This window comes from Aotus nancymaae, unplaced genomic scaffold (genome assembly GCF_030222135.1).
Source record: "Aotus nancymaae isolate 86718 unplaced genomic scaffold, 86718_ANA_hifiasm-v0.15.2.pri h1tg000004l, whole genome shotgun sequence".
NCBI classification, from domain to species: Eukaryota; Metazoa; Chordata; class Mammalia; order Primates; family Aotidae; genus Aotus; species Aotus nancymaae.
This window is the reverse complement of record NW_026988415.1, coordinates 10058667-10083938: the sequence shown is the minus strand read 5'-3', so window position 1 is coordinate 10083938 and position 25272 is coordinate 10058667. Positions and strand designations below refer to the sequence as shown.

The 25272-nt window shown below is 35.7% G+C and overlaps 1 protein-coding gene across 6 annotated transcripts in view; it reads right to left on the bottom strand.

Moving 5' to 3' along the window:
• Window positions 1-300: 300 nt before the first annotated feature.
• ATP11C (ATPase phospholipid transporting 11C) overlaps window positions 301-25272 on the bottom strand; it is a 220415-nt gene continuing 195443 nt past the window's right edge. For 2 of the 6 annotated variants that reach the window (XM_012469904.2, XM_012469903.2), the window contains exons 24-30: window positions 24159-24286; window positions 19822-19957; window positions 17375-17440; window positions 14790-14893; window positions 11769-11922; window positions 5578-5682; window positions 301-2901 (exon numbers count right to left, since the gene is read on the bottom strand). In XM_012469904.2, the coding sequence (XP_012325327.1) occupies window positions 5581-5682; window positions 11769-11922; window positions 14790-14893; window positions 17375-17440; window positions 19822-19957; window positions 24159-24286 (690 nt within the window). In that variant the 3' untranslated portion in view covers window positions 301-2901; window positions 5578-5580. Of the gene's footprint in view, window positions 2902-5577; window positions 5683-11583; window positions 11650-11768; window positions 11923-14789; window positions 14894-17374; window positions 17441-19821; window positions 19958-24158; window positions 24287-25272 lie in introns of those variants that run through there. The other 4 variants (XM_064360833.1, XM_012469905.2, XM_012469906.3 and 1 more) reach the window with 3 other exon arrangements.

Genomic DNA, 25272 nt, shown 5'->3' with positions numbered 1-25272 from the left:
GAAACAGACCACACAGACCATACATAGACTACCTTCAATGCATGGGTGGCATCAAGCACATTGCTAAGCACAAAGTAGACTTTCAATATGTACTTACTGATTTGGCTGGACTTTTATATATACAGTAACAAGATATAGTCTCATTAAAAACTCCTAACACGTATCTTACCCTCCCCAATTAGGTATTGCCATAAAATATCAGCTGAAGAAGAAACTAGAAATTTCTCTCCCATCACCAAATTGCTTCTATATTAATGTCAAACTGAGACCTTTCCAAAAAAGAGGCTGAAATAGCAATCATATCATACCAAAGTTTATTGATTACATCAAACAAAAATTTCTGTAATGGAAAAGGCAAGTTGCAGTCATAAAAGATGGCATTCACATTCATTTTAGAAAGCAACAACACAGATGTAAAAAATTGCTTAAGTGAAAAATGTAATATTGCAGTCCCATTTTGCAAGCTGAAAAATGATTTTGTCAACACGCATAAAACCTGCACATTTATGTACTGCATGTTATTAAAAAACTCCATCACTAAATTATTATGAATTTTGCAAAGTTAGGCTTACATTTTTACTGTTGCTGGTGTATATGTAGTAGATATGGAATGAATGTTTTCAGTTTAGTAGGTAACATTGTCAATGAACAACAGTTGTGAAAATTACAAAGACATTTTGATAGCTCAAAATTATTCAAATTATAGGTATATGATCCTATTATTACATTTTTTCTCCTTTCTCTGTTACAAATAGGGTGATTACATTGTAGTGCTAGGAATATACTGCACAGTTTGTTTCAGTTATTCAATCTGCTAACCCCACGCTATCCATTTTTTTGCTCTTCAATAAAATATCTTTTAAAAAGGAAAGCCAGGTCCCTCTCAAGGATCTAGGCCATGATATCATGTATCATTGCCATTCTCAATTTGAGCTGCAGTGTTACAATGTAATGCATAGCTGAGATATAACTCTAAATCCCCCTTACTTTTAGTCTTTCTCTCTGGCTGGAAGGAATTTTACATGTAACCAGTTATTTTTCTACTAGATTATTCTGTGAACCCTCTAATGGTACTGCATTAAACAAGCCTCTCTACTGTGGCTCTCGTCTGTATTCACAGTTCCCATAGATTTTATGTAAAACAACAACAACAATAATACAGTAACAACAACCATAAGAACAAGAACACAAACACAAAATATCAAAAGCTTTCCTGGGTAGACTTTTTAGCTCTTTGGAATAGGCGAAGAATATAGAGACTTTGTTTTCAGCTGCTTACCTCAAATACGGGCTACCAGAACACAGCGCACTTAGATAAGTTGTGAATGACATGTAACAAAATGCTCAAAAATAATACTGATAAATGAGAACAAATGAAATAATGAAAAAGAGTCCATAATGATGGAATGGTTTCTGATAACTGAAATTATGTTCTTTTCTAGAATTCAGAAAGAAATCATATCTAAACATTAACACAAAATATATGTGGAAGAATCAAATGTGCCACATGGACTATATTAAATATAATACATCTTAACTCCAATACTTTTCCAAATCAAGGTACAATATAAACATCAATAGTATAGGCATGCCAGAAAGATCCCAAAAAAACTAGCAGTCAAATAAATATGGTCATTTATATCTAAAAAAACTGTGAGTTTAACTTTAACATTGAATGAAGACATTTCACATTTATGTTTCAAGTGAACTAATTAGAAGGCTACACCTTCCCTCTAGTTCAGCTAGTCAAGGACTTTACCAAGGTCAATCTCATGGTTTAGAGTTAGACCATTGCCCTGTCCAAGTTAACTAAGAGACAACATTCATTTTTCACAGTCATGGCTCTATAAGCTGAACCACCGTTTTGGGATGGATCCTTCCCCCTTTCCAAATTGGCCAAGTTTAAGAAAAAGCACTGCATATATGCATAAATGCAATCTCTTTCAAATAAAAATTGTCAACAGTTTAAAATAAGCAATTCTTCTTCCTTTTCACATAAAATTATAAAAGGCTGATGTTCAGAATGACCTTTATTTTTATATAACTATGGTTTAAACCACCTTACTGCAGATTCCAGTAAAATCAACACTGGAAAAATCTGTTTATTTCCTACTTTGAGGGGCTACTAAGTGACTGGAAATGTTTTATACTTTATTTTCAAGTCTAGTAGCCTTACACCCATAAGTGGGGTATAATTCAGAAGAACAAAAAAACAATTTTTTTTCTATTCCCACAAAAGTACCCGTAAATTAACACTTTCCACATAAGTGTTCAAGGTATTTTTTGGCAAGAATATTCTACCAAGACATAAGTAGCACGTGGGTAAACAGAAGGGATTAACTATTCTGTCTGATGCATTGATACTATTTAGTCCTTCTGTATTTTCAAGTATTCCTTATGTACTTTTGAAAAAAAATAATTTAAGATGATCATTCAGGAGGAACAAGAAATGTGATCCAAATAGTCTATTTCTTCTGCCAGGCAAAAAAAGTAGTATTAGCAAAATCTATTCATTCTCATTGCATAACTTCTACTTTATACTATTGTATTTAAATCCATTCACAAAGTTCATGGGTTAAAAGAGCACCCATTTGATAGTTATATTATTCTGTCTAAAGCCAGAATTCTAAGTATTCTTGCTTTCAACTTTCATATAATTCTTAACTTACAGCTTTGGCCATAAAGGCTACTTACAATAATTATAAATGCTTAAGAGAATCATTTGGCATTTTAATGAACATTTATTGTGAACTCTAGACATGAGAGTGGTTTAGTGTGTTGCATATCGAGTATCCTGAGATGGTAACTTTTTGTAGTTGTTTCTTCATACTTTCTGTTTTAGCTGTAACCACTGTCAGTATGCTTGTAGGACAATAACATAGGCAGTTCAAGATTCAGATTCTGAAAAATGTAAAATATAGAGATTTAAAAGATTTTAATAATAATGTGAAACCATCTGTTTAGCATTTTCAGAAGTAAAGTAGTAAATTTTGTTAGGAGAGTAAAGCAACTGTCTTAACAAAGTGCCAAGTTTTATTCACATGCAGGGGAAAAAAAGAGTGACACTATAACCAGATTTTAATCCTTTCTTCATTTGTCAGCTGAATAGATTCAGGCTTGCTTTTTGCTTTTGGATCGTTCCAGGGTTCTCCTAATACTTTCTACCTCTAGGATTATCTACCATAGCAGCGGTTTACCTTGCTATGATCCCTTCTCCTCTAGGCTGGGAGGTCCTTGTAAACAGGAACGTTTTGTTTATCTTCTATCTCCAGCACCTAGTATATAGTTTCTGCCACACAGTAGATGCTCAGAAAATGTTTAATGAATGATTACTGTTTTTTCTTGATGTGTTAATTGTGATAGAGGACGTCTAAAGATATATTCAGCTTTGGAAGATTATTGTGAACATATTCTTCTTATTTACTGAAAGAAGCACGTTGCCCCCCTACAATATGGAAGTTAATTTTCCTTTTGGTAGATCACATATGTATGAGTCAACTGATTTTTCCATTTTTTCTTATGCTTCATCTTTTTGGAAGAGAAACCATGGATATTTCCCTAAGAAGTCTGTAGATTCTTCTCTGTACTCTAAACATCATCAAATGCTATTATCAGGACAGTGCACGACAGACAAACTGATCATCAAGTGTAAGTCAAGTATGATAAGAAATGGAAGTAGTATGTCAAAACAGGGAGCCTAACTGATTCTCCACCCTAAAACTCAATCTTTTTGAACCTGAGTAGTGGAAGGTCTTAAGTTGTATGCTATTTTCTTCCCATTCTGGGACACCTCCTTTGCCATGGTTGGACTAGAAGTTCATTAGAATACCTTCCATTTCTATTTATGTTCCACATTCTCCAGAACCCCTAGTAGGTTTTCAGGTAGCTCTGCAGGGGGTCATGGTGACTCTAACCAAAATAAGGTTGCCCATTCATATTGAGAATGTTAGGAGTTAGGTAGTTTTCTTACCAACCAAGGAACATACTAGATGCCTAAACTAACTGCTAATTATTGTCCCTGGAGGAGAAATAATGCCACATGAAAATCTATTTCTGGAAGAAATAACTACATTAAAAATAAGACAATTGTTTTTAAAAAATACTTTCTCAGTTCTATGGTAGACATTGTAGGAGATAAGGCCCTGGAGAGGCCAAAAGCAATAGCAGTGTCTTCTATCCAGCCCAGTCCCCCAAACCACAGACCAAGCTAAAGAGAGCAATCCAGGGGGATACAAAATTAGCCAGAAACAATATAGCTAAAATGCATCACACAGCTTAGAGCAAAGTAATCTGGGACAAAGGGGTCAAAGACTTTGAGGCTACTTGTGAAGCAGATTCACTAGTATGGGAAAACACATGGAGGTTAAGTTGTTCAAAAATGGGTAAAAAGATGCTAACTGTGGCAAAATGAGCCTGCCTGTAAAATAACAGTGCAGATGCAGACTGTGATGAACTCCAGGAGACAGGAGAACCAATGGATTCAATTCATTAGTTTAACTTATATTCTTTGCCAGAGGGTGGTGGAGTGGACAGCTAATGAAAAAATATGGGCCTATGAAGTGGACTCACAATTATTAGCTTCAAAGTGAACTAACCCACAATTTTATTCATGATGATCATTAATGTTTATGCGTGCATGAAAGGTGGCCCCGCTCTAAGCTGTGTAGAACTGTTTCCAAGCTGACAAGCTTGGAAGCCTCATTTATGAATTACTCTAAATTTCTATGGATGGATAAAAGACCTCCAGAGGTATGTATGGGTTGTTAAAGGCCCCGACTGAAGGAAATACAGACTACACATAAGGAGTCATTCTGAGTTCAAGGGTCCCTCCCACAGTAAATCAATTCCTCCCAAATATTTTTCGGGGGTAAGTGAAACAATATATTATAAAGTAAATTTAATCATTTTTTGAAATATTAATTATAAAGCATTTTATATCATTAGGCAAGCATCCCCCTGAATGGCTACAAAAGATTTTACCTCTGAAAGTTGAAACATTAAGCTTGAATAAAACTTGACATTAGAAAAGTTATGATTAGACTGGTTCATTGGTATCTATTAGGGGACCAGACATTTACAAGGACGTAAGTATATACAGTACCTGCAAACACAGAGACACAGCACATGAAGGTACAAACACATTTAGTTATTTTCACATAATTCCCAAGAGAACATGCAATGCTAAATTGACTTGATGTTATACAGATGCAATTTTGGAATATTTATTTTTAATTTTCCAAATGATCTTTATAAATCAAAGTATATTTCCTGATCAACATTAACAAACATTTTCACAAGATGGTCCTGCCATGACAACTTTCCCCTTACAAATTAAATACGCTGTATCAACATTTGGCTCTAAAAAATATTTAACATTTTATTTTGACGGGCTTAGCAAATTAAAAATGCATATTTCCCCATATTCCAAGTCATGCATCTTTATATTTTTGCAAAGAATATTGTAAAGTTCACCACACCAACAGCAGAGAAATTTAGAGAGTGATATTTTCATTTTTTTCTTTATAATGCTGTTAATCTGTTTTTTTAAAGCCAGCCCATTTGTTTAACACTAGGTACCTGTTACAGTACATTAGATTCATCTGAGAATGTTCGTAAAAGAAGAGGTCTGACTGAAGGTCTGGTGGATAATGAGTCAGATGCCCTTCTACAGCTCAGATTACTCTGTAATAGTGAGGCAAAGATACTTAACTCATTTGAAAATTGGTTAACCTACCTGGCAATTAAAAAAAAAAAAGGTAAAAGAAAAAAGAAACATTCATTTCCTATAGACTACTATTCTGGCCAAAAGTACAAATGATTACACTATATAGTAAATGTATAACATTCATATAAATACACTCAAAGGCCTAAGAAAGTCTCCAACTCGAATTGTTTCTGTGATAGAAGTAATAGACAACAGTAGTATGTGGCAAACGGGTTTCTGGAATGGCACTGGTAAGTAATATGGTAAGATGAATCAATATGGTTTGATTAGTAAACCTTACCATCCTTTTGGTGAACACCTCTGAGAGTTGTGCTGGTGCTGTGAGTATATCAAACAAAGAGATATTTGTGCAAAACATTCCTGTCCTGCTGAACAGTCTAGCTCTAACACGCCATGCCTACTGCATATCGTGGATCAATGAAGACTATAGACCCATGGTTCAAGCTTTTAAAAATTACTTCCTCTTCAGTGTGACAATTTGGAAGGTGAACAAATGATTAAAAGAAAATGATAAAATACTCTAAGTATCAATAGAAGATATAAAATGAGTCATGACAAGTAATTTTTCATAAAGAATCAGAAAATGGTGTCAGGCAAATGAGAATGCAAGCAAGTTGGTACATTAAGAAAGGAAATCACCTTATTCACTCCAAGAGAAACTGTGATTGCTGGAAGTTTGAGAAAGCATGAAGATAGTAGATGTTCCTGAGGAAGGGAGGCGTTTCGTTACCTTGTTCACAATTGCACAAAAGGTGGAAAATTGCAGTAGAAAAAAGAGAAATGCAGAAACCAAAAAAAAAAAAAAAGTGAATAATCTCTCAAATCTAAGACATTTAAAAAGAAACCTTGAGAATTTGAAGTCGAAATATGTTAGTTTTGAAGACGTTATTTTCTGAAGTAAAAGCGGAGTCAGATAGGAATAGTCTATTATTATGTGCCAACTACTATTTATCTACTTATCAATTTGAAATTACTTTGTTAATGGGAAAATTGACTATTTTAAATAAAATAGCTTTAAAATCTACTTCTCATTAAAATAAGACTTATCTCTAATCATTAATTCACCATCCTACATTTGTTCAAAATCCACTGGTCAAAGAGCTATGTCCAGGGTCCATCGTCAATCACCAATCTATCTTGAAGTAATTATCTCCCCTATCCAACTGTACAGATACACTATGAAGGGACTGACTGCTCTTAAGCAGTTGCAGGATAAAAATCAAATCAAAAAGAACAATGGGAAAACATTTGGTGATACCACATTTCAGTCCCATTTGCCTCTGACCAATGCTTAACTTCCTTTCTTACAACCTAATTTGATTGGTTTCCCTGTTTTTCCTACAAAGTCCTCTTTAGAAAGGTAGGCTAAATTTTACCTAGGTAAGGTATTATTTTTTTTCCCCTTGAAACACCCAGAAAAGTAAAAATTGATACAGTTTAATTAGCAAACCTAAGGTTATTTTTTTTCCTTCTGATTCTGTGCCTGAAATTGTAAGGAAATTTACAGAGTCAGTTCTGGCATTGCCCAAGCAAAACAGAAGATGAGTGGTCAACAATGTGGATGAGTTAAACAACTCTGCTAATAAAGATTACCTGTATCACCTACTTAGTGACTTAAAATGGGCTTAGAAAAAGAAACCAGCTAACGTAACATATGTATCCACAAGATTCTAATAAACAATTAAACTTTTAAAGGTAAATAATTTATTCATGTTTTGACAACCATATTTTTTTGTATTTTACCTTAAATGAAGAAAGTTGGTAGAATGCAGAAAGTTGGTAGACTTGTTGGTAGAATGCAAATTACCAATTGATAAAGCTAGAGAATATTTAGATTCTGAGAAAAAGATTTTAATTGTTTCTATCTTCTATTTTATGGGCAAAAACCCTGCAACAAGATTAGCATGATATCAAGTTCCCCCACCCCTGTGTTTAATGCACAAATCTATCTATTCAAGACTGTAACTGTAAGCATGTTTTGGTGTGCTCAAAAACTTGCATCCAACCATCGGAGATAAAAGTATTTCTATGAAGCAGAAATTTTAGGAGTTAATAGATTAGGTGTTAAAACTACTTTATAAAGGAAATGAAAGTACAGAAAGCAGGAGAAAGCATGGAAAGAGTAACTAAAGCAATAAAAAAAATTGACATAGCTAGCAACTGGCAGTGGGGTGAGGTGGGGAAAACAGGAGACCATGAGCTAAAACAGAATGAAATTTCCACATTCCTTTGCAGTCATCTAGAGAGCTTTGACACCAGCTCAATTAGCAGTATGTCAAAGAGGATTAGAGTATGTCAATGGATAAAGGCCCATCTCAATCGCCACGACATTAGGATTAAACTTTATTTTTGTCTAATCCAGCTATCAGGGCTATTGCCCTCTGAATCCACGGTTGTATATGACACTGTAAGAATCATAATAGTAATCATCATTATTATAATGATCAACTATATTCTCCAAAATTTCCAAAGTGCTTTCTCTGGAAATTTGGCTCAAACCATTGACATTCTTCCCTTCCCTGTCTGCCACTCTGAAAGAGCTCTCTACATAATAAAATATTTTTTCCTGTTTGTGCTGACATCCCATGCTAAGCATGGCCATGCTGCTGGGTGCATTCCCATTAAATTACAGTTTTCTTATGTCTAGCAGGCTAAGTTAAGTCTCCTTTTTGAAAAGGAGACTTACATGAGAAAACTTCACACAGGATATGTGGAAAATTTCTCCACTGGAAATGTGAAGTGGTATTTGCTACTTGGCCAGAAAGTCCAGGAATATTTCAATGATTTACAGACAGCTTAGGGGGGACACAACTTTTTGAAATACAAAAATCCTATACTTTAGCTTTCCTTGAGGTGTTATCCTGCTGTTTCACTGTCCAGTGCTCAATGATAGTTTCATCATATACCATGAGCAGCATTGCTATGCAGCTTTGTCACTTGATAAAGCTAAAGAAAAGCTCTGGGATTCTTAATAATGAAACTTTGGAAAAAATTAAACTCATTGCTAAAAATACAGCCGATGGATATATGGCTTAACTACAACTGAGTTAAACAGCTGAGAGAACCTATTTTTGAAGATAGTTTAATTCTTTGTAATACTAGCATTATAACAGAACTCAGTTGCAGTGGAGGCTGCCATACTAGCGATTTTACTGGAAGCTTCAAGAGGTAGTGACCTGCAATAGCTCAATTGTGTTAAACTAAGCCATATCATTGATTCTGCTATTCTGTTTAACACCTGCTTACAGAAGGATTCCATATGAATGCTCCTTATAACTTAACTAGAATGAGAGCTCCCTTGTGAGCTAGGGCCACATCTGATTCATCCCTGAATTACCAACACCTAGTACAGTAGCTAACTCATGCAAGTTATGCTGAACAGAATTGTTATAATTGTTAAATATAAATAGCTTAGCTTCTTTCTTAAATGCTGTAGAGACATTTTCACCAGACACTGGTAAGTCCCCTTCTCAAAGCAGTTGCCAAAACCCATAAAAGAATAGCACTGGCAGCTGACCTGCTGCATTTCTGGCTATGTATAAAGTGTCCATGATGCTTATTGGTTGAAGTCAGGAATATCTTCCACTCTAGGTAGAAACATACATTTTACCCCATTAGGGGGATCTATCAGGATATGGGGCAGATCCAGTATCTTTTGCCTTTCTTTAAAATGAGGCCAATGTCTTAGCAAGGAATATTGAACAAAGTAGGAAATCACACAGAATGTCAGACTGTTGGTCACTGAGTATAAAGACTAAAATATTTGGGGGAAAGTAACATACTCTTATCTTAGAAGTTGGCCTCTGCCTCTTTGATATAGCCAAATAGGGCCTTATGTAAACAGAATAGCCGTGGCTGCCATGTTGCAGTAGGCCTTTATGCATTCACATCGCACTATTTTGCTCTTGCATTTTTTTCACAAGAAAAAAAAAGAGGCAGCGCTGCTGAGTGCCCACATTTTGTCTCATTTGCAACTCTCGAAATCCCGCAGAGTCTGAAAAACCATTTAGCCTTTCAGACATTGGATGTAAAGAGAGATGTTCATCAGTAGGTGGTTCAACAAATGTTTATTGGTTCAACAAGGGTAGGAATAAATGAATGAATGATTGCATGAATGAAAATGATTATGGAAATTTTTCCTGGTTGTTCTAGCACATCAGCATGCCAAGCTATAGCACAGACACTAGAATTCCTCCTATGCTGGACATAACCCATAACAAATTTCCTGCTAAACCCCCGGCAACAGTCTATGGTGCTAAGTAAAAAAAGGATGCAGTCCCAGAATTCCATCCTTTCAACAGAAGTTCAGAATCTGTATGGAAAGAAAATGTTCTAAGTCTTTATCTGTGACTGCTTAGCAGTATCCCACAATTTAGTGGTCTATGTAAGAGTCACCTCCAGCCAATGTCTAACTTTTTAAAGAGAGGGCCTAATAAGGAAGAAGGTAAGTTTGAAGGTTTTGTTTTCTGAGATTTTTCTATCACCTTGAGACCATGTAGCTGGGTGTGAGTCATTATTTAACATGAGCTCCATTACCTCAAATAAAAGACACATTTAGGATCACTCCAAAGTGTACTCCCAAATAAGGAGGATGGAAGAGCAATTTGGAAATCCTTCCCTGGAAAATTCTCTATTATAAAAAGCCACAAATCATTTCTTATTGCAAATATATTTTATTTGGTTTCATGCAAATTGCCACTTGAGACATTCTGGGTGGAGTCTGTTGTATCAACCTGTTTTATCCCTGTTCAACCGACATTAAGACATAATCAGGTATTTGAATGCTACTTTTCCATCATAAAACCAAACCCCAGACTACAGTGAAGCAGTCTAAGCTAACATTATTGTGTCCAGTTCCAGCCCGTAAGACATGCAGAAGCAGGGAGTTAAGGACAATTCTGGCCACCTAACTACACACTGACTGGCCTTGCATATGAAGAATCAATGTACCCTAGGTTAATTCTCTTGTTTTGATTGGGGATGACACTGACTTGTAATGTGAAACTCTTCTTTTGCAATTCTAAGCACTGAAGGTTTTCCTACGCTAATCATTTCAGATCCCCATGTCTATGTAATATCAACCACTGAATTCTATCAATTCAATAGGCAAAACCAAAATCATTATGTAACAGTTTCGTGGATAAACTGGTTGGCAAATTTATCAAATAGGTCAGGTAGTCATAGCTTAGAATATTACCTGGAAATACTGCCTTGGAGGTACTACAAGATCTAGCTGATGTCAATATGACAGAAACAGTTGTGTTTAACAAAATCAGCTACTGTTGGCAGGAATATGACATTTAATTAGTCTGTTGGTCAAAATCTGCCAAAAGTTTTATTTTCCATGCTCATCTCTTAAAAAAAGCCTTTAAAGGCTTTTTAAAGAAATGTTTAAAAGATATCATAATGAGGCAGCAAAGAAAATAACTTCTCATTCCCGTAGGAAATTTACAATTTAATAGGAAAAATAAAAACACACTCACAAACTACCTTAAATTTTTATGAGTGTGTTCCAGAGTGTAAGGATGGAAAAACCACATCCAGGGAATTCTCTTTGGTTCAAATATACTGCTGGACAGACAGGGCTAGAAGCAACACAGAGATTAAGCAGCACTATAATTAAAGGAAGGGGAAAGGTTTGAAAGAAGCAAATTGGTTTATCAACTGAAAAAAAATCTGCAAACAGCCCACAGGGAAATTACTAAGTTTAAAGCAGAAATGTTGGTGTGGAAATTCCTGGTGTGAAAATTCTAGGCTATGAAATCATTTTTTCCTTGTAAAATTCCATATGGAGCATATGAAATACTCCATATGGATTGCTAAAGGTCACACAGAACACTATTAAGGAATCTACTTACCACCTGCATTGGATAACGAAGTTTTTACTATACTTTTTATGCAGAAGAGGAAATTAAGTGATGAACCTGTAAGGAGGGGTTTAACATGCTGTAACTAATGTAATTTTCTAATTCAGGTTTTTAGTTCATGGCACATATTGAGGCCCCTTCCAAAAATCAGGTTATAAGATAAACTTAGTTCTTACCCGGGCACTTCTTCGTCTTACATTCTTTAATACTATCAGAAGAATCTCAGGGAAAAGGCTAATAAATATTAGAAGAATTATAGCCAACCATGTGGATACAGAAGACAGCATTTGAGCAAATACAAAATACATTCTCTGTTGCTTGAGAAAAGGCCTGTAGTGGAAAGAAAATACACGATGGAAAAACAAATCAAATCCTGTCATATGAAATAGAAGTTGAATTGAAATATCGTTTGTATTTAAAAAGAATCTTCCTTACACATATTAATAATTGTCTCTAGAATATCTTAAAAGTAGTAAACAAATTTCATTTACCAAATGTTTGAAAAAAAGAATGATAATCAAAGGAGAAAAAAGATAATAAAACGCATTTGACTTGAAAACAATCAGGCAATCAACTCTAAAGCTGTCAACTGGTGACTATTTACGAGCATTAGAAAATGCTGGTATTTCAAAAGCATTCAAGAGAAATGATGGTTCATTTTTATCCTAACAAGCATTTTATTTCCTCAGCTGTTTTATTAAGATGGAGATGGATTTGTGTTCCGTATTCAGAAATTTAAGACATTTTTATAACTCTCCCTCAATAAAAACACTATGTAAATATAAAAAGGACAGTAAAAGTTCATCATCTCTCTCAAATGGAAGGAATCTACCATTGTCATCTACAAATATATATTAACAGTGTGTGCCAAATAGGTTGATACAGAGTAGAATATTGCTAATTGGACATTAAGCCTTAGAATCCAGAAATCCAGTAGGAACTCTTATTCTGAAGTTAGATTTCATTCCAAGTCATCCACTTCATTGTTAAGTGGCCATTGAGAAGCACGGCCTGTTTCCCTTTCCTTCTGTCTGAGCTGAACCAGAGAGCCTCACTAGGTGAAGCTATTGTTGTTCAAAGGTGACGGGGAAGAAGTTGCTGCTTAAGGACAGGATATACAACAGTTTGCCCTAGGATTAAGAGCTCTAGGTAGATAACTATGGTTCCTGTTTATAAGATGACACATCATGCTTGCTAAGATAATTTGATTTCTCATTTTAAAATTAATGTCCATGCACCCTTATGTAACATGATAAAACTGAGTTTGTGGCTCTACTTACATGAAAACTAGATTATGGAATAAAAGAACAGGGAGGTGAAAAAATTTATGAGGCCTGGGCTACCCAAGCTTTCTGGGAAATATCTGCCACACAGAAAAGCCTTCTGCAGGACTACCTCACTTGAATTCTGAAGATCGTCTTGAATAATGTTCTAGGCAGTTAACTGAGCCATAACAGGGGCCCAGGTAACAACTGGTAGCTAGTCACAGGTTGTTCCTTTGCATCATACCCTCTGACTAATGTCTCCAGTATTTTTTCTTAACCTCCATGTCATCTATGGAGTTTTGTCGTAGGGCAGTAAAAAACAAACACTATTATTTCTGGATGTGGTTTGGGGCTGGGAAGTCATCATTCTCACTACCCAACCACAAAGAGGGGTGTGACTCAATGCCTCAGGGTAGAACATGTCCAGATACATTAACTGTGACCACATTCAGCTGAAGTTTCACATTGTTTCTAGTCACATTTTACTGGTTGCTTTTTAAGTTTATATTCATGTAGTGGCTCAACTCAACTCTACTTAACAATAATATTTCAGGCAACAAAATAAAAAATAGACTAACATTTCAATTGTAGTATCACTAATGAATAGAAACAGGTGTGACAATATCTTAACCATTTAATGGATTTATTTTCATCAATAAGGAATAGACTGTGGAAAGAGTTGGAAATGAGTTTGCTAGAAACATTTTATTCTTGTAGAAATTTTGCATAATTAGTTCAAATGCTGATTACATAGATTCATAGACAGAATTATAGCACACTGGGCAGACATGCAATTGTATATGGTATGTTCTTAATCAACTTTGATTTATTTGTATATTATTCAAGAAAATAGAGACTTCTTTCAGCTTCACTGCTCTCAATTACCTATAGAGGTACCAAATATATGCTGTAATTATACTTTTTAAAGCTGGTACTTCCATAAATGATTAGGTTTCTCATATTTTTATTTCTTAAGGTTTTTATTTTTGAAAAGCTTTTCAAAATAATAAGTTTCTTCTAATTAAGACTCAAGGGACATAAACATCTGTGTAATAAAACAGAATATTTTGTATGTAAGATTTTGCTCAAAGTAATGAAAATATGGACTCCTGAAATCTTATCCTGTGGCTTGCTCTGGCCATGCTCTCTACTGCTGGCATCCTTGTCAGGGGAAGACATGACTAAAAGAGAAAAACTCTTAACATTTAAAAACAAAATATAGGTTTTTGGGAGTAAAGAAAGGAGATGCAAATATGTAATTTCCCCAATCACAGCTTGTGCATCCCTCAATGGACTCTACTCTCCTTGAGTAGTCTAGTCATCTCTCTATCCCATAGAGTCCCAAGCACAAAACTGATTCTGAACAAACATCTATTGAACCAAGATGAACTAAATGAACTTTAAGGACAAGCTGCAGAGTCTGCCTTTCTACATCTTCCCACACCCACCAAAACAGTGAGATGGTGATTTCAAAATACAATCCTCTGAGTATTGAGTAGTATATATCCTATACGTTGAGCACACCTGTAGTAACATGAATGACAGTTATATACTATAAAGAGAAAACAGGGTCCAAATGGACAATAATGTATCTGTTGGCGAATATATCAGGTAAAAACTTCACAGGATGAGTATTTCCTCTGAAAATCACATGAGAGGTATGCCAAAAACTAGTTTCACTGGAGATATGTTTACACACCTTCAAATAGAAACACTTGGACAGGGGTTACCAAAGGAGGTCTTCTGAGTGATTCGTGCAGTGTATATACTGGTATTTAAAATCTTACCTGAAATCAGTAGCATTACCAGTTAACAAGTAACCTTCAGTCCATTAATATTAAAGATCTGCCATCTTATATAATCGAAACTTGAAAAGTATAATGAATGCTTATATATATAGTGTACATTGCTCACACATGTACAATTACTTACCAAATAATTCCTCCCCAGAAGAATGAGAAAAATACATAAAAGGCTAAAGAACCCCAAATCACAAAGTGATTTATCCATGTCCAGAATCGGGTGTCCAAGGCAAGCTGAAAAGATACAACACAAAAGATTTCATGATGGTTACAGATTGCACCAGGCAATATGCTACAGTATCTGAAAACTAGTACACAATGATACCTCTGGGAGGATCTAGCTTGGGCCAGGGATCCAGAGGAGAGTGGAACTAAACAGAATCCACATTTTTCAAAGAACAAGGGTGAGAAAGCTGAGCTCTGCCCTAAGGCCTCTAAACTCTGGAATACAGGCTGGAGGTGTGATCAGGCTAAGTAGCTAGTAGGTATAGGACTGCAGATATCTCAGTACTGGGCAATGGATAAGGAAGAAGTAATGGTAATATCTAGGAGGCCCAAATTCCAAGTCCTTATGCAGTGGCAGCTAGGAAGATGATGGCAAAAGGAGACCTAGCTAGTGGAGGCAGATATGCTGAAAAGAAGTAGGAGATGGAACGCGTACCTAGGAAGGGTAGACAAACTACAAAATCTTCAAAGGTGTCATGAAAGCTCAAACACAACAGACAAGAGTCACTAAATACAAAGGCTCTATACACCTAACATCATGTAGCAATGAATCATGGGTTTGACTACGTAGTGTATCTTTCCAATTGCAAAACCTGTATCTATTCCATTAAATTAATAAAATGTTCAGTTAGATTTTAATCTCTTCACATTTCTGCCAGGAATAATCATGTTTTCAGATTGTGGCATCTGGGGTTTTCAAATGTGATCTAAAAACAAAAGTATGGTCTATTTCACTTGCTTAAAACATCTGGGTCACATGAGCTAATACCCAGAGTAGTTAATTTTTATAGAGGATATGGTGTCTTAGTTTTGTTACTTGCTGTGACACCATGGACATCAGCTCTCTGTTACAGTTTCTCATTTATAAACAGGATGTTGATAACATTGTTAATGTAGCTCAGTCTTGAATTGCTACTCTTCTGCTTGCTAGCGAAAATACTAATATGAATCCAAAGATAATACTAATATTCAACCAAAGAGGAGGGAGTGTAAGTCTTTGAGATACACTGTAAAAACACTGTGAAGGCCATTTGGAGGCCCTTAGGCTACACGCAAGGACAGGGGAAAAAAGGAGGGGGGAGGCACCCATTTCGAATTGTGATACTGTGAGACATAAAAACTGAAAACTAGCACTTATTGTAATGAGCACCATCCTAAGTGTTTAATATGTATTTGCTAATTGACTCCTCAAAAAACCCTAAGAAGGGTAGGTGCTACTTTTAACTCAATTTTATAGAAGAGGAAACTGAGGCACAGAGAGGTTAAAGTCACTTGCTCAAGGACACACAGCTAGTAAGTGGCTATACTGAGATGAACTGTAACATGTCCTTTTAAGGTCCTAAAATATTACTGAAATACATGAATAAAGCAAACATATGTTAGCTCTATCTGGTATGAGAAATAAACCATGAAAAAAATTTAGAGGGAAAGTTGAGAGAGATCCTTTGACAATTATACTTCTGAATTCTGGTTCTAACCCCTGGGCATGCTGGAATTCATTTAAAGGTATTTACTCATGGACCCCATGTGAGGTGTTTATTATTGGAACAATAAAAATAATTTGATTATGCTTTCAACTATAAGAGACTCCCAAATCATGGACGTCAAGGGTAGCAATCAATGAGGTTTCACAGCATTATCACATGGCTGTATGTCAGTGCCAATGATTTTGCCAAAATTACCTTTCTTTTGTTTACCTGCATTACAATCTTAGGCACTTTATCACTAACATGGGTAAATTTTAGTGATGAATTCAATTTTTTTAGTGATGAATTCAATAAAATTTATTTAGTGATGAATTTTAGTGATGAATTCAAAAAAAAATACATTTTTTTATTTTTCTGCATTTATTTTTAAATTTAAAAAATACAAATAGAGACAGGGTTTCACTATGTTGCCCAGGCTAGTCTTGAACTCCTGGCCTCAAGTGATCTGCCCGCCTTGGTCTCCCAGAGTGCTGGGATTACAGGCATGAGCCACCACATCCAGCCGTCAGTGATGAATACATTTTATAAAATGTTACTACTATCAGGCCCTTTTTCACATATATCTTGCTTATATATACCTATTTTAGGCCTGGGGTTCTTGAACAGATGTATAATTTTTAGAAGATTCAAGTACTTAACATAAAAACACAAACACACACATGTACGCACGCAAGCGCACACACTCTCTCTCACCCACAACCTGTTTATATGCCACTTAAAATAGCAGTAAAGAAACAGATTTTCACCATAAGTATGATATTTGAATTATTTTAAGTAAAACAAAATAAAGATGACAATATACCAGAAAAAAATTAATCAAAAATAGTATACAAATACCCAAATCCCTAACATCATACACATTTTAGTAAGTATTAAGACAAAGACTTTAATAACAACCCATAACAAAAATAAAGATTAGGAGACAAAGAAATGGTATATTGGGATAAGACAAGAAAGTGTACAGAAACAGTGTTAAATATATGTGAATAAGTAAAAATCTAACCTTCAGAGTTACAGTGAATACTAAGACTGTAAAAACAATGGTTCCGAAAGTCCAGTTTCCGTATACCTGAAAAACATTTAATAATTACACGTACCATGTATACGCAAGTATTATCTTAGCATTTTTTTATTAAAAAAAAAAAAAGCCAAGTTTAATCTTGTGTGTAACTGCCAAAGATTTTTGTATGAATTGTTTAAGGAAACAGCTAGTCAATAAGATCAGGCCACAATGCCAGATTTTCCTGTGATCCTGAATTTTCACGAACAGATACACCCCACCTGTGGTTGGCAGGGTTTACTTCTATTACTCCATGCAGCATTAAACAGGGAACTCACTGGTATGACAAAGGCCAAATAAAGCAAATACTCTACTAACAGCAATGTTCATCAAAACAAGTCATTTGAATGATTCATGTCTCTAAAGAATTTGATATGGGATTTACCTACAATATAGAACTAAACCTCTCAAATGAGCAATAATTTGTAGACAATGGATTTACATTTTTTCAAATGAGTCTTTTTTTTTTTGGTTGTAAATACAAGCGCTGTCAGCATGTGCACATCAAAGAAAAGCAGATACCATGTATAAATCCAAATGATGGCAATGAATGGCACATATGCTTACCAAATGTTGTCAAGATCTGAATGCATAACATTAAAACAGAAAATGAGATGTAAAACGTTTTTAAAAAAATAAAAACAAAAATTAAGATTAATAGAAGCAAAAAAAGGATTCACTCAAATCATACATGAGTTGTTTTTTTTTTCTTGCTAATAGTAATACATATACTTACTGTAATTTTAGCAAACATTTAGAGGGATGGTGACATATATAGTAAAACCTTATTAATTTGGACTTTGTGAACTCAAAATGGGTAACGAATTAAACAGATGCTGAGTTGATGTTCTCATGCACCACCTGGAAAGTTTGCTGACCAAACGAATCACATCAACTATAGGAGAGTATCTGCTACTTTGGTGCAAACTCCTTTTAAGCAGTAGCCAACTATATAAAATCTGTCTGCCAAATAAAACCAAAATAAAAAGTGAATTTGCACAATCAGTTATAAACCTGAAGAGGCCAGAAAATCAAATCAAATCAATTCTTCTTACTGGTGGGCAAAGCTGACCTGGAAAACTGATGTGATTTTCCCAAGGGCTCACAGGATTTAGCAGGACACTCTCTTTGGCAAATGCTACATGTGACTACTTTAAAGTAGATCTGTGTGTCCCCAACAAGTACTTTGTGATTAATGATTTTCATGGATTCATACTAAACTAATTTTTGTCCAAATTAGAGAGGTTTTGATTGCAGTGCCTAATTTTAAAGTACCATTCAAATTCACTGAACCTATTTTTCTGTAACAGGACATAATACTCAGCAAATTCTTTTTGAACCTTAGCTTTGCTTCACATTATGATTATAAAGAATGAACAACCAGAAATGAAGAATCTCAGAAATAGCAAAGGAGAACATAGTGAAAGCAGTATGCAAGGTAGTGTTTTTGGTTTCCTATTGTTTGGCTGCAGGAGGAAGGCCTTACCTGTCCCCCATCACTAATTTTCTCCTAGAGTACAGACAGGGCAAAATAACCCCAGTGCAGCTGCTGGATGAGATAGTCATGAGCTGGGAAGACATTGGCAGGACCAGAGTAGCCTTTCTGGAGAATACTGTGCTTCCATTGGGAAGAGAAGGAAGGAGAGAAGAGAATTCCCCTGTTCACCTATTGGGCAAACACTCCAAATATATGGCAGCTACCCACTTTAGCTCCAAGCATGGAAGGCCACCGTGAATAAGAACTGAGTGCAGCCAGGCTTTACTTTAAAATGGGGGCCGGGCGCAGTGGCTCACGCCTGTAATCCCAGCACTTTGGGAGGCCGAGGCGGGTGGATCACGAGGTCAAGAGATCGAGACCATCCTGGTCAACATGGTGAAACCCTGTCTCTACTAAAAACACAAAAAATTAGCTGGGCACGGTGGCGCGTGCCTGTAATCCCAGCTACTTAGGAGGCTGAGGCAGGAGAATTGCCTGAACCCAGGAGGCGGAGGTTGCGGTGAGCCGAGATTGCGCCATTGCACTCCAGCCTGGGTAACAAGAGCGAAACTCCGTCTCAAAAAAAAAAAAAAAAATATGGGAAAAACCTTTCTCATGTCAAACAGCAGGAGTCTGAAGTCCCAAGAACTCTGTTAATCTAGTAAAAATTACAGCCAAGTTAAGGTTCCAGAAAGTTTGCAGATAAGCTCTCTAGTTAGCCATGCACACAGAAAGTGATTTTTTATTTCACTTCTATTGTTCTAAAGAAGCTGTGAGAACTAACTACTGTATCTTCAGAAGAAGTGTGTAAAATGATTACCGCTAGAGTATGTATATGACAGATACAGTGCCTGTGGGAAAAAGATAAGCCATGCTTATAATACCAAAAGATGTAATGACAGGTTCTTTTTACCTTTCCATTTTCTTCTAGGGATGCAGTCTGAAAAAGAAAGTAAGTCCCAAAGAAGAACACTGTCCCTTCAAAGGCAGCCAGAAATGTCCAATATAAGAAGGGGCTCAATTGTAGCATGGCATTGCCGGAAATTTTCCTATTGAGAAATGGGGGAAGAAAACATTAGTGAAACTTTTCATTTAAACATACAGTGAAATGTCAAAGGTGGGCATGGGGTTTGACCCTACTATAATGAAGGGGGCTATCCTTAATGGCCTGACAGATTTTTGGTAAAGGGTCAGACTGAGCCAAAGACTGACCTTCATGCAGTCATCTCCTGACTCAGGCACTGGAGTAAACTCTCTAAACTCTTCTAAATTTTTGGCCACTTACAACAATAACATCAATAATTCCCTTCGATTAATGGTACTTATATGCCAGGAATTGGGCTAAGAGTTTTACAGACATTAACTATTTTTATCTACATAAAAATTACATGAGATAGGTATTATTATCACTCAGATTTACAAATAATAAGGAGCCTCAGAAAGGTGTAACACAATGGTTCCCAAACTTTGATGCACTTTGGAATCCCCTGAGGATCATTAAAAACTACTAATGCCTGGCTCTCGTCTTCATTCTGATTTAATTGGCATAAGGTGTAACATGGAGGTCAGGATATTTTTAAAGCCCCCCAGCTGATTTCAATGTGCAGTATAGTTTGGGAACCACTAGTGTAGTAGCAGTGCCAAAGTTCGCTTGATTAGAGACAGAGCTAATATACAATCTTGGATTGACTTGACTTCAGAGCATATGTTCTCAATCAAGCTACCAAGCTTTCCAAGAACAATTAAGATATTTCTTTTAATCAAGATTTATTCCTGGAAATTTAAGGTCTTTTTTTTAGGTCTTATGGTGCCCTTTATATTAGGTCTTATGGTGCCCTTTATATTTTTCCATCAAGTCAAATAACATGTTTGGAGTTTTATAATGATACTCTGATAAATGGCAGGTGGACAGATTAAGTTTAAATCTGTCAAAAACAGCACAAGTCAGAATGCTAAATAAGGCTACCAATTCTAATGGAGCAGAGCTGCAGAAAAAGATGGGTTTGTGCATGTGTTTCTTTTGGATTCTGTTTCAAATTGCTCTTAACATTTAATAAATGATATCTAATTACTCAAGTAACATACTTGTTTCTAATACCACCAAGAATGTCACTGGGCTGTATCAAGTAAGAAACGCCTTTGTAATGTAAACGCAACTGATCCTTGTTGAGTTGGTATTCAGTACTGTGGGGTTTCGTGAACACATGGCAATTACACAACTTTTTACTTACTAGGATTTCCAAGTGCATGCAGCGATCTGAAATTCAGGGTATGCTGTCTGTCCTAGAAAAATGGCAGAAAGAGATAGCTGCTTCCCAGAAACAAGCTCTTCCTACAGCCAGTAAGTCATGTTTCCAAGACAACTAGGAGCCAAAGGGAAGGCACCTCCGTAAGGATCCTTGCAGGCACTGCCCAACAACTGCCAGCCAATGTGGCTTTTGACAGTCACTGACTTGGGCTGAGGAATTAAGGGCAAAAGCAGGAAGTGGTCCCTGTCTTTACAGACCATCGACAGGAGTTACATCACATTCAGTGGGGGAAAAGAGCAGGAGAAGCATGATACGTTGAATTATAGGTCAGCCTTTCTAGCTGCACTCGAATGAAGAAACTGTCAAAAACTCAGGAATGGGGCAATCAACATGAAGGAGAGCATGAGAGAGAATCAAGATCTGGGGAGAGGTTGATGAGCAACACAGGCCTGAGCACCTCCATATTATGGTAGGCAGCAGGTATACCAGAACCCTTTCTTTTGCCTTTTAATACTGTAAAAGAAACAAATTACACCTGCTCCCTCTATAGAAAAAATTTATTTTTTACATTTTTCTTAAAAATATGAAAACATCCAATTATGTCTTGTTTCACATCAAAGTGTCTGGAAATATCCCATTTACTAAATCACCAAAGGTAAAATCTATAATACGCTACACAATGCCACTGCTAATATTAAGTGGCATGCTGTACAGAGAGCCATAGAGAAGACCAGGGCTTCATGTTCACAAAGGAATAGTCAGAGTAATGAAGCAATCTAGAGTCTGGTGACAGGCCAAGAGCAATGTCTTGTCAGAGAAGGCATTCACTACTTACAAGCATGAGGTCAAAGAGGAAAGTGGCACCTTGGGCTGGGCAATAGGTATGCCATGGACTTTATTTTTGCCTCGGATGTGGCAAGTCTATGCAAAATTCAATAAATCATGACCTACACCTAAAGCACAGTCACTAAAACTTTATGGAAACCCTTATTATAATTTTTACTCAATAGCTTTTTGCAGATTTTTGACATTCTTAATTTATACAAATGCTCAGCACATCCCTGAAGGGTGGAGGAGGGTGTTAGAATAATAAGATTAATAGCTATCGTTGCTTGAAAACTTGTCAGGCACTGTTTTTTTAGTTATTTTGTATATAGTGACTCATTTATTCCTCACAAAACCATTGTGATTAGGTGCTACTGTTGCCCATATATTACTGAAGATGAAACTGAGGCACACTACAGTCAAGTAACGTGCATAAGGTCACATGGTTAAGTGGCAGAGGATTTCAGCCCAGGTGTTAGTCTGAGCTCTTGGTGAGACTGAATGGGAGGAATTCTGCCTACTACCCCTCAAATCCCACTTACCAGAGCAACTGCACTATTGGGCTTCACTTTAGAAGTTGTCTGGAAACAACTGTAGTTAAAACAATGTTTTAAAACCACTGGCCTACTGGAAAAAGCACTGGAAAGAGGACTGAATTCTGATCTTCATTTTGCATCTGGTTGTATCCTGTGTCCTTAGGTAAGTCATTTCTGGGCCCTGGTTCTTCATTTTCAAAAAGAGAATAGCAGGAGTTGATGCTTATAAGATTTCTACCAAAGTTCTAATGATTCTCCTCTAGATCTAATTATGCATTTACAACAAATACAGGGATCAGCAGAACATGTTAACACAATGAGGATATAATCAGCAAACTCTAGACTGGGAGAAATTTTACAAAAAAATAATCTGGTTTTGTCCACAAATAAATTGCAGGGTTAACTTATAGATTAAGAGAGACTCAGAAAGTATATAAACCAATTGCTATGTGTGGACCTTCTTTGGATCCTGATTCAAATAAGCATGCTATGAAAAAAAGTGAGTCAACTGGAGAAATGTGAACACTGCCTGGATATTTGATATTAAGGACTTGTTAAGTGATAGGGTATTATCATCTTTAAAAACCCTTATCTTTAAAAGATGCATAGTGAAATAACTGTTTTATATAATGTTTGAGATTTGCTTCAAAATAAGCCTTTGATAGAGCAGATAGGGTTATTAGTTGAACAGGAATGTCAAGGAATTGAGAGTTGTTGAAGCTGAGTGGTTAAGACAAACTGAGTGGTTTGACAACTATTTACATTCATTCATTATATAAATAGCATTCTCTCTACTTTTATGTACGTCTGAAATTTTCCTTAATAAAGATCTTTAAAATGATAAATTTTATAACTCTGTATAATTCTAACAATTGCTAAATTTAACTTTTATGAGTCATGCTGGTTTAAAAAAATCCCTTAAATTTGTGCATCTTCATTTCATACAAATAAATCATCCAAACCTCTCTATTGCACTTGCTACCTACTATTTAGCAATGCTTACAATCTGCTGTAAATTAACATCTTTATCCTCAGCTGTAGGCTATAATCTAAAAATCCAATTAAATCATAAGTTAAGCAACTGGGGCTAGTGCTAAGTCCCCCGTCCACAGAGAAAAGCATCTATTTCAACTGACACAAAATGAATACAATGGCTTATGAGTTCATTATTTTCTTCAACAAAGCAGTTTTAGAATGGGGTTAACAAAGGTGGGGTATGGGGCGGCTAATGCTGTAGGTGCAGTTAACATGAGAAAGGGTAATATAACTTCATCATTCAATCTGCAACAAGTAGGAATCAATATTCTAAACTACGGAAGATCTTTGTGTATTCTTTTTTTTCTTTGGAGTTAAAATATCATGTCTTCCCATGAGACACCAGAACATTATGACATCGTAGGTTTAAGTTTTAGAAATGAGTGACTCTGAACTAAATGTTTCACACAGATTCAAGTACAGAACCCACACCTAGGAAATATGTCATTTTCCTGTTGTCATTTTCAATAGCTAAAAATTCCAAACAGAACCACATAATCAAACCAAAAACCAAGTACATAGTTCTGTGTTCTTCTCACCTGCAGGTGAAATGAAAACCACAACTTCGAAAGTCTTAGGGGGTTTTAACTAAATATTTAACTTACATATACAATCGGGGATCTGAGGTCAGAGTGTCAACATTGATGTGCTGTTCCAGTAGACTATAGGCCAGGATGGGCAGGGATGTGAAGCAGATATTATACATTGTAAGGTAAGCAGCATCATACAGTGGCTAAAATAAAAAACAGAGGAAAGAAAGAAATTTCATATAACAGTCATCTACAAGATGATATTTATGTATGTGGAAAACTTACTAGCTAAAATAAGAAAGTTTTCTGTCATGCTTTTGATGCTGGCAAAGGAAACTGTAAACAAGATCACTGCCTAGTAACTACAAAAAAGAATCTAACATATTGTGATGTGTCACATTAATATACCTCTCCTTTAACAGAATCTAATTTAGAATGTTCACACGCTATAAGCTGCATTTCTAATAGACATTAATAACTTTTCAAAAGATTATTTAGTAGCTAAAACTAGTTATTCAGGAGTTACTTCAGCAAAGACCATTAAGTATAAGTGAAGAATCCTTAGAGAAACTAAATATAGGCAGCAGCCAGTCTGTGTCACAATTGTTTTGGTTAACATTTTACGTATTTTTAGTTAGTATTTTCAAGTCCAAATTGTGTATTTTCTAACATCCTCTTCCTGAGAAGCCCTACAGTTCCTCATGGCGTGTGTTATTCCTCCCTGACTAAGAAATAAACCTAATTTTATCAATTCCAAGTGTGGTCCTGGTGGTCTTTGACTGGAGAACTCGGAGAATCTTAAGCTCCCATAACAGAACCTGGTATACAAAAAGCATTCAATTAATACTAGATGAATAAATAAATGAGTACAGATAGAAAGCTGTAACATTTCTAAAGGCCTGCTCTGATATTATAAATCTTCCTTTATTGAAAAAATTTAAAGTATTCTATGAACCTCATTCTGACAAAAGTATTTACTTCAGTATTTATCTACACAGTGCTAAAGATTGTCATACAAACATTTTCTGTGGCCTGAAGAAATAATTCCCCATACTTTTATGTGTTTTTCACATGTATAAATGTCCCTTGATTAATAAAATGCATTTAACTATGACACAAATTAACAAAATAATGTATTTTCAATCAATGGCTATGAAAGATAATTACTATCATAATGGAGATTGACTCT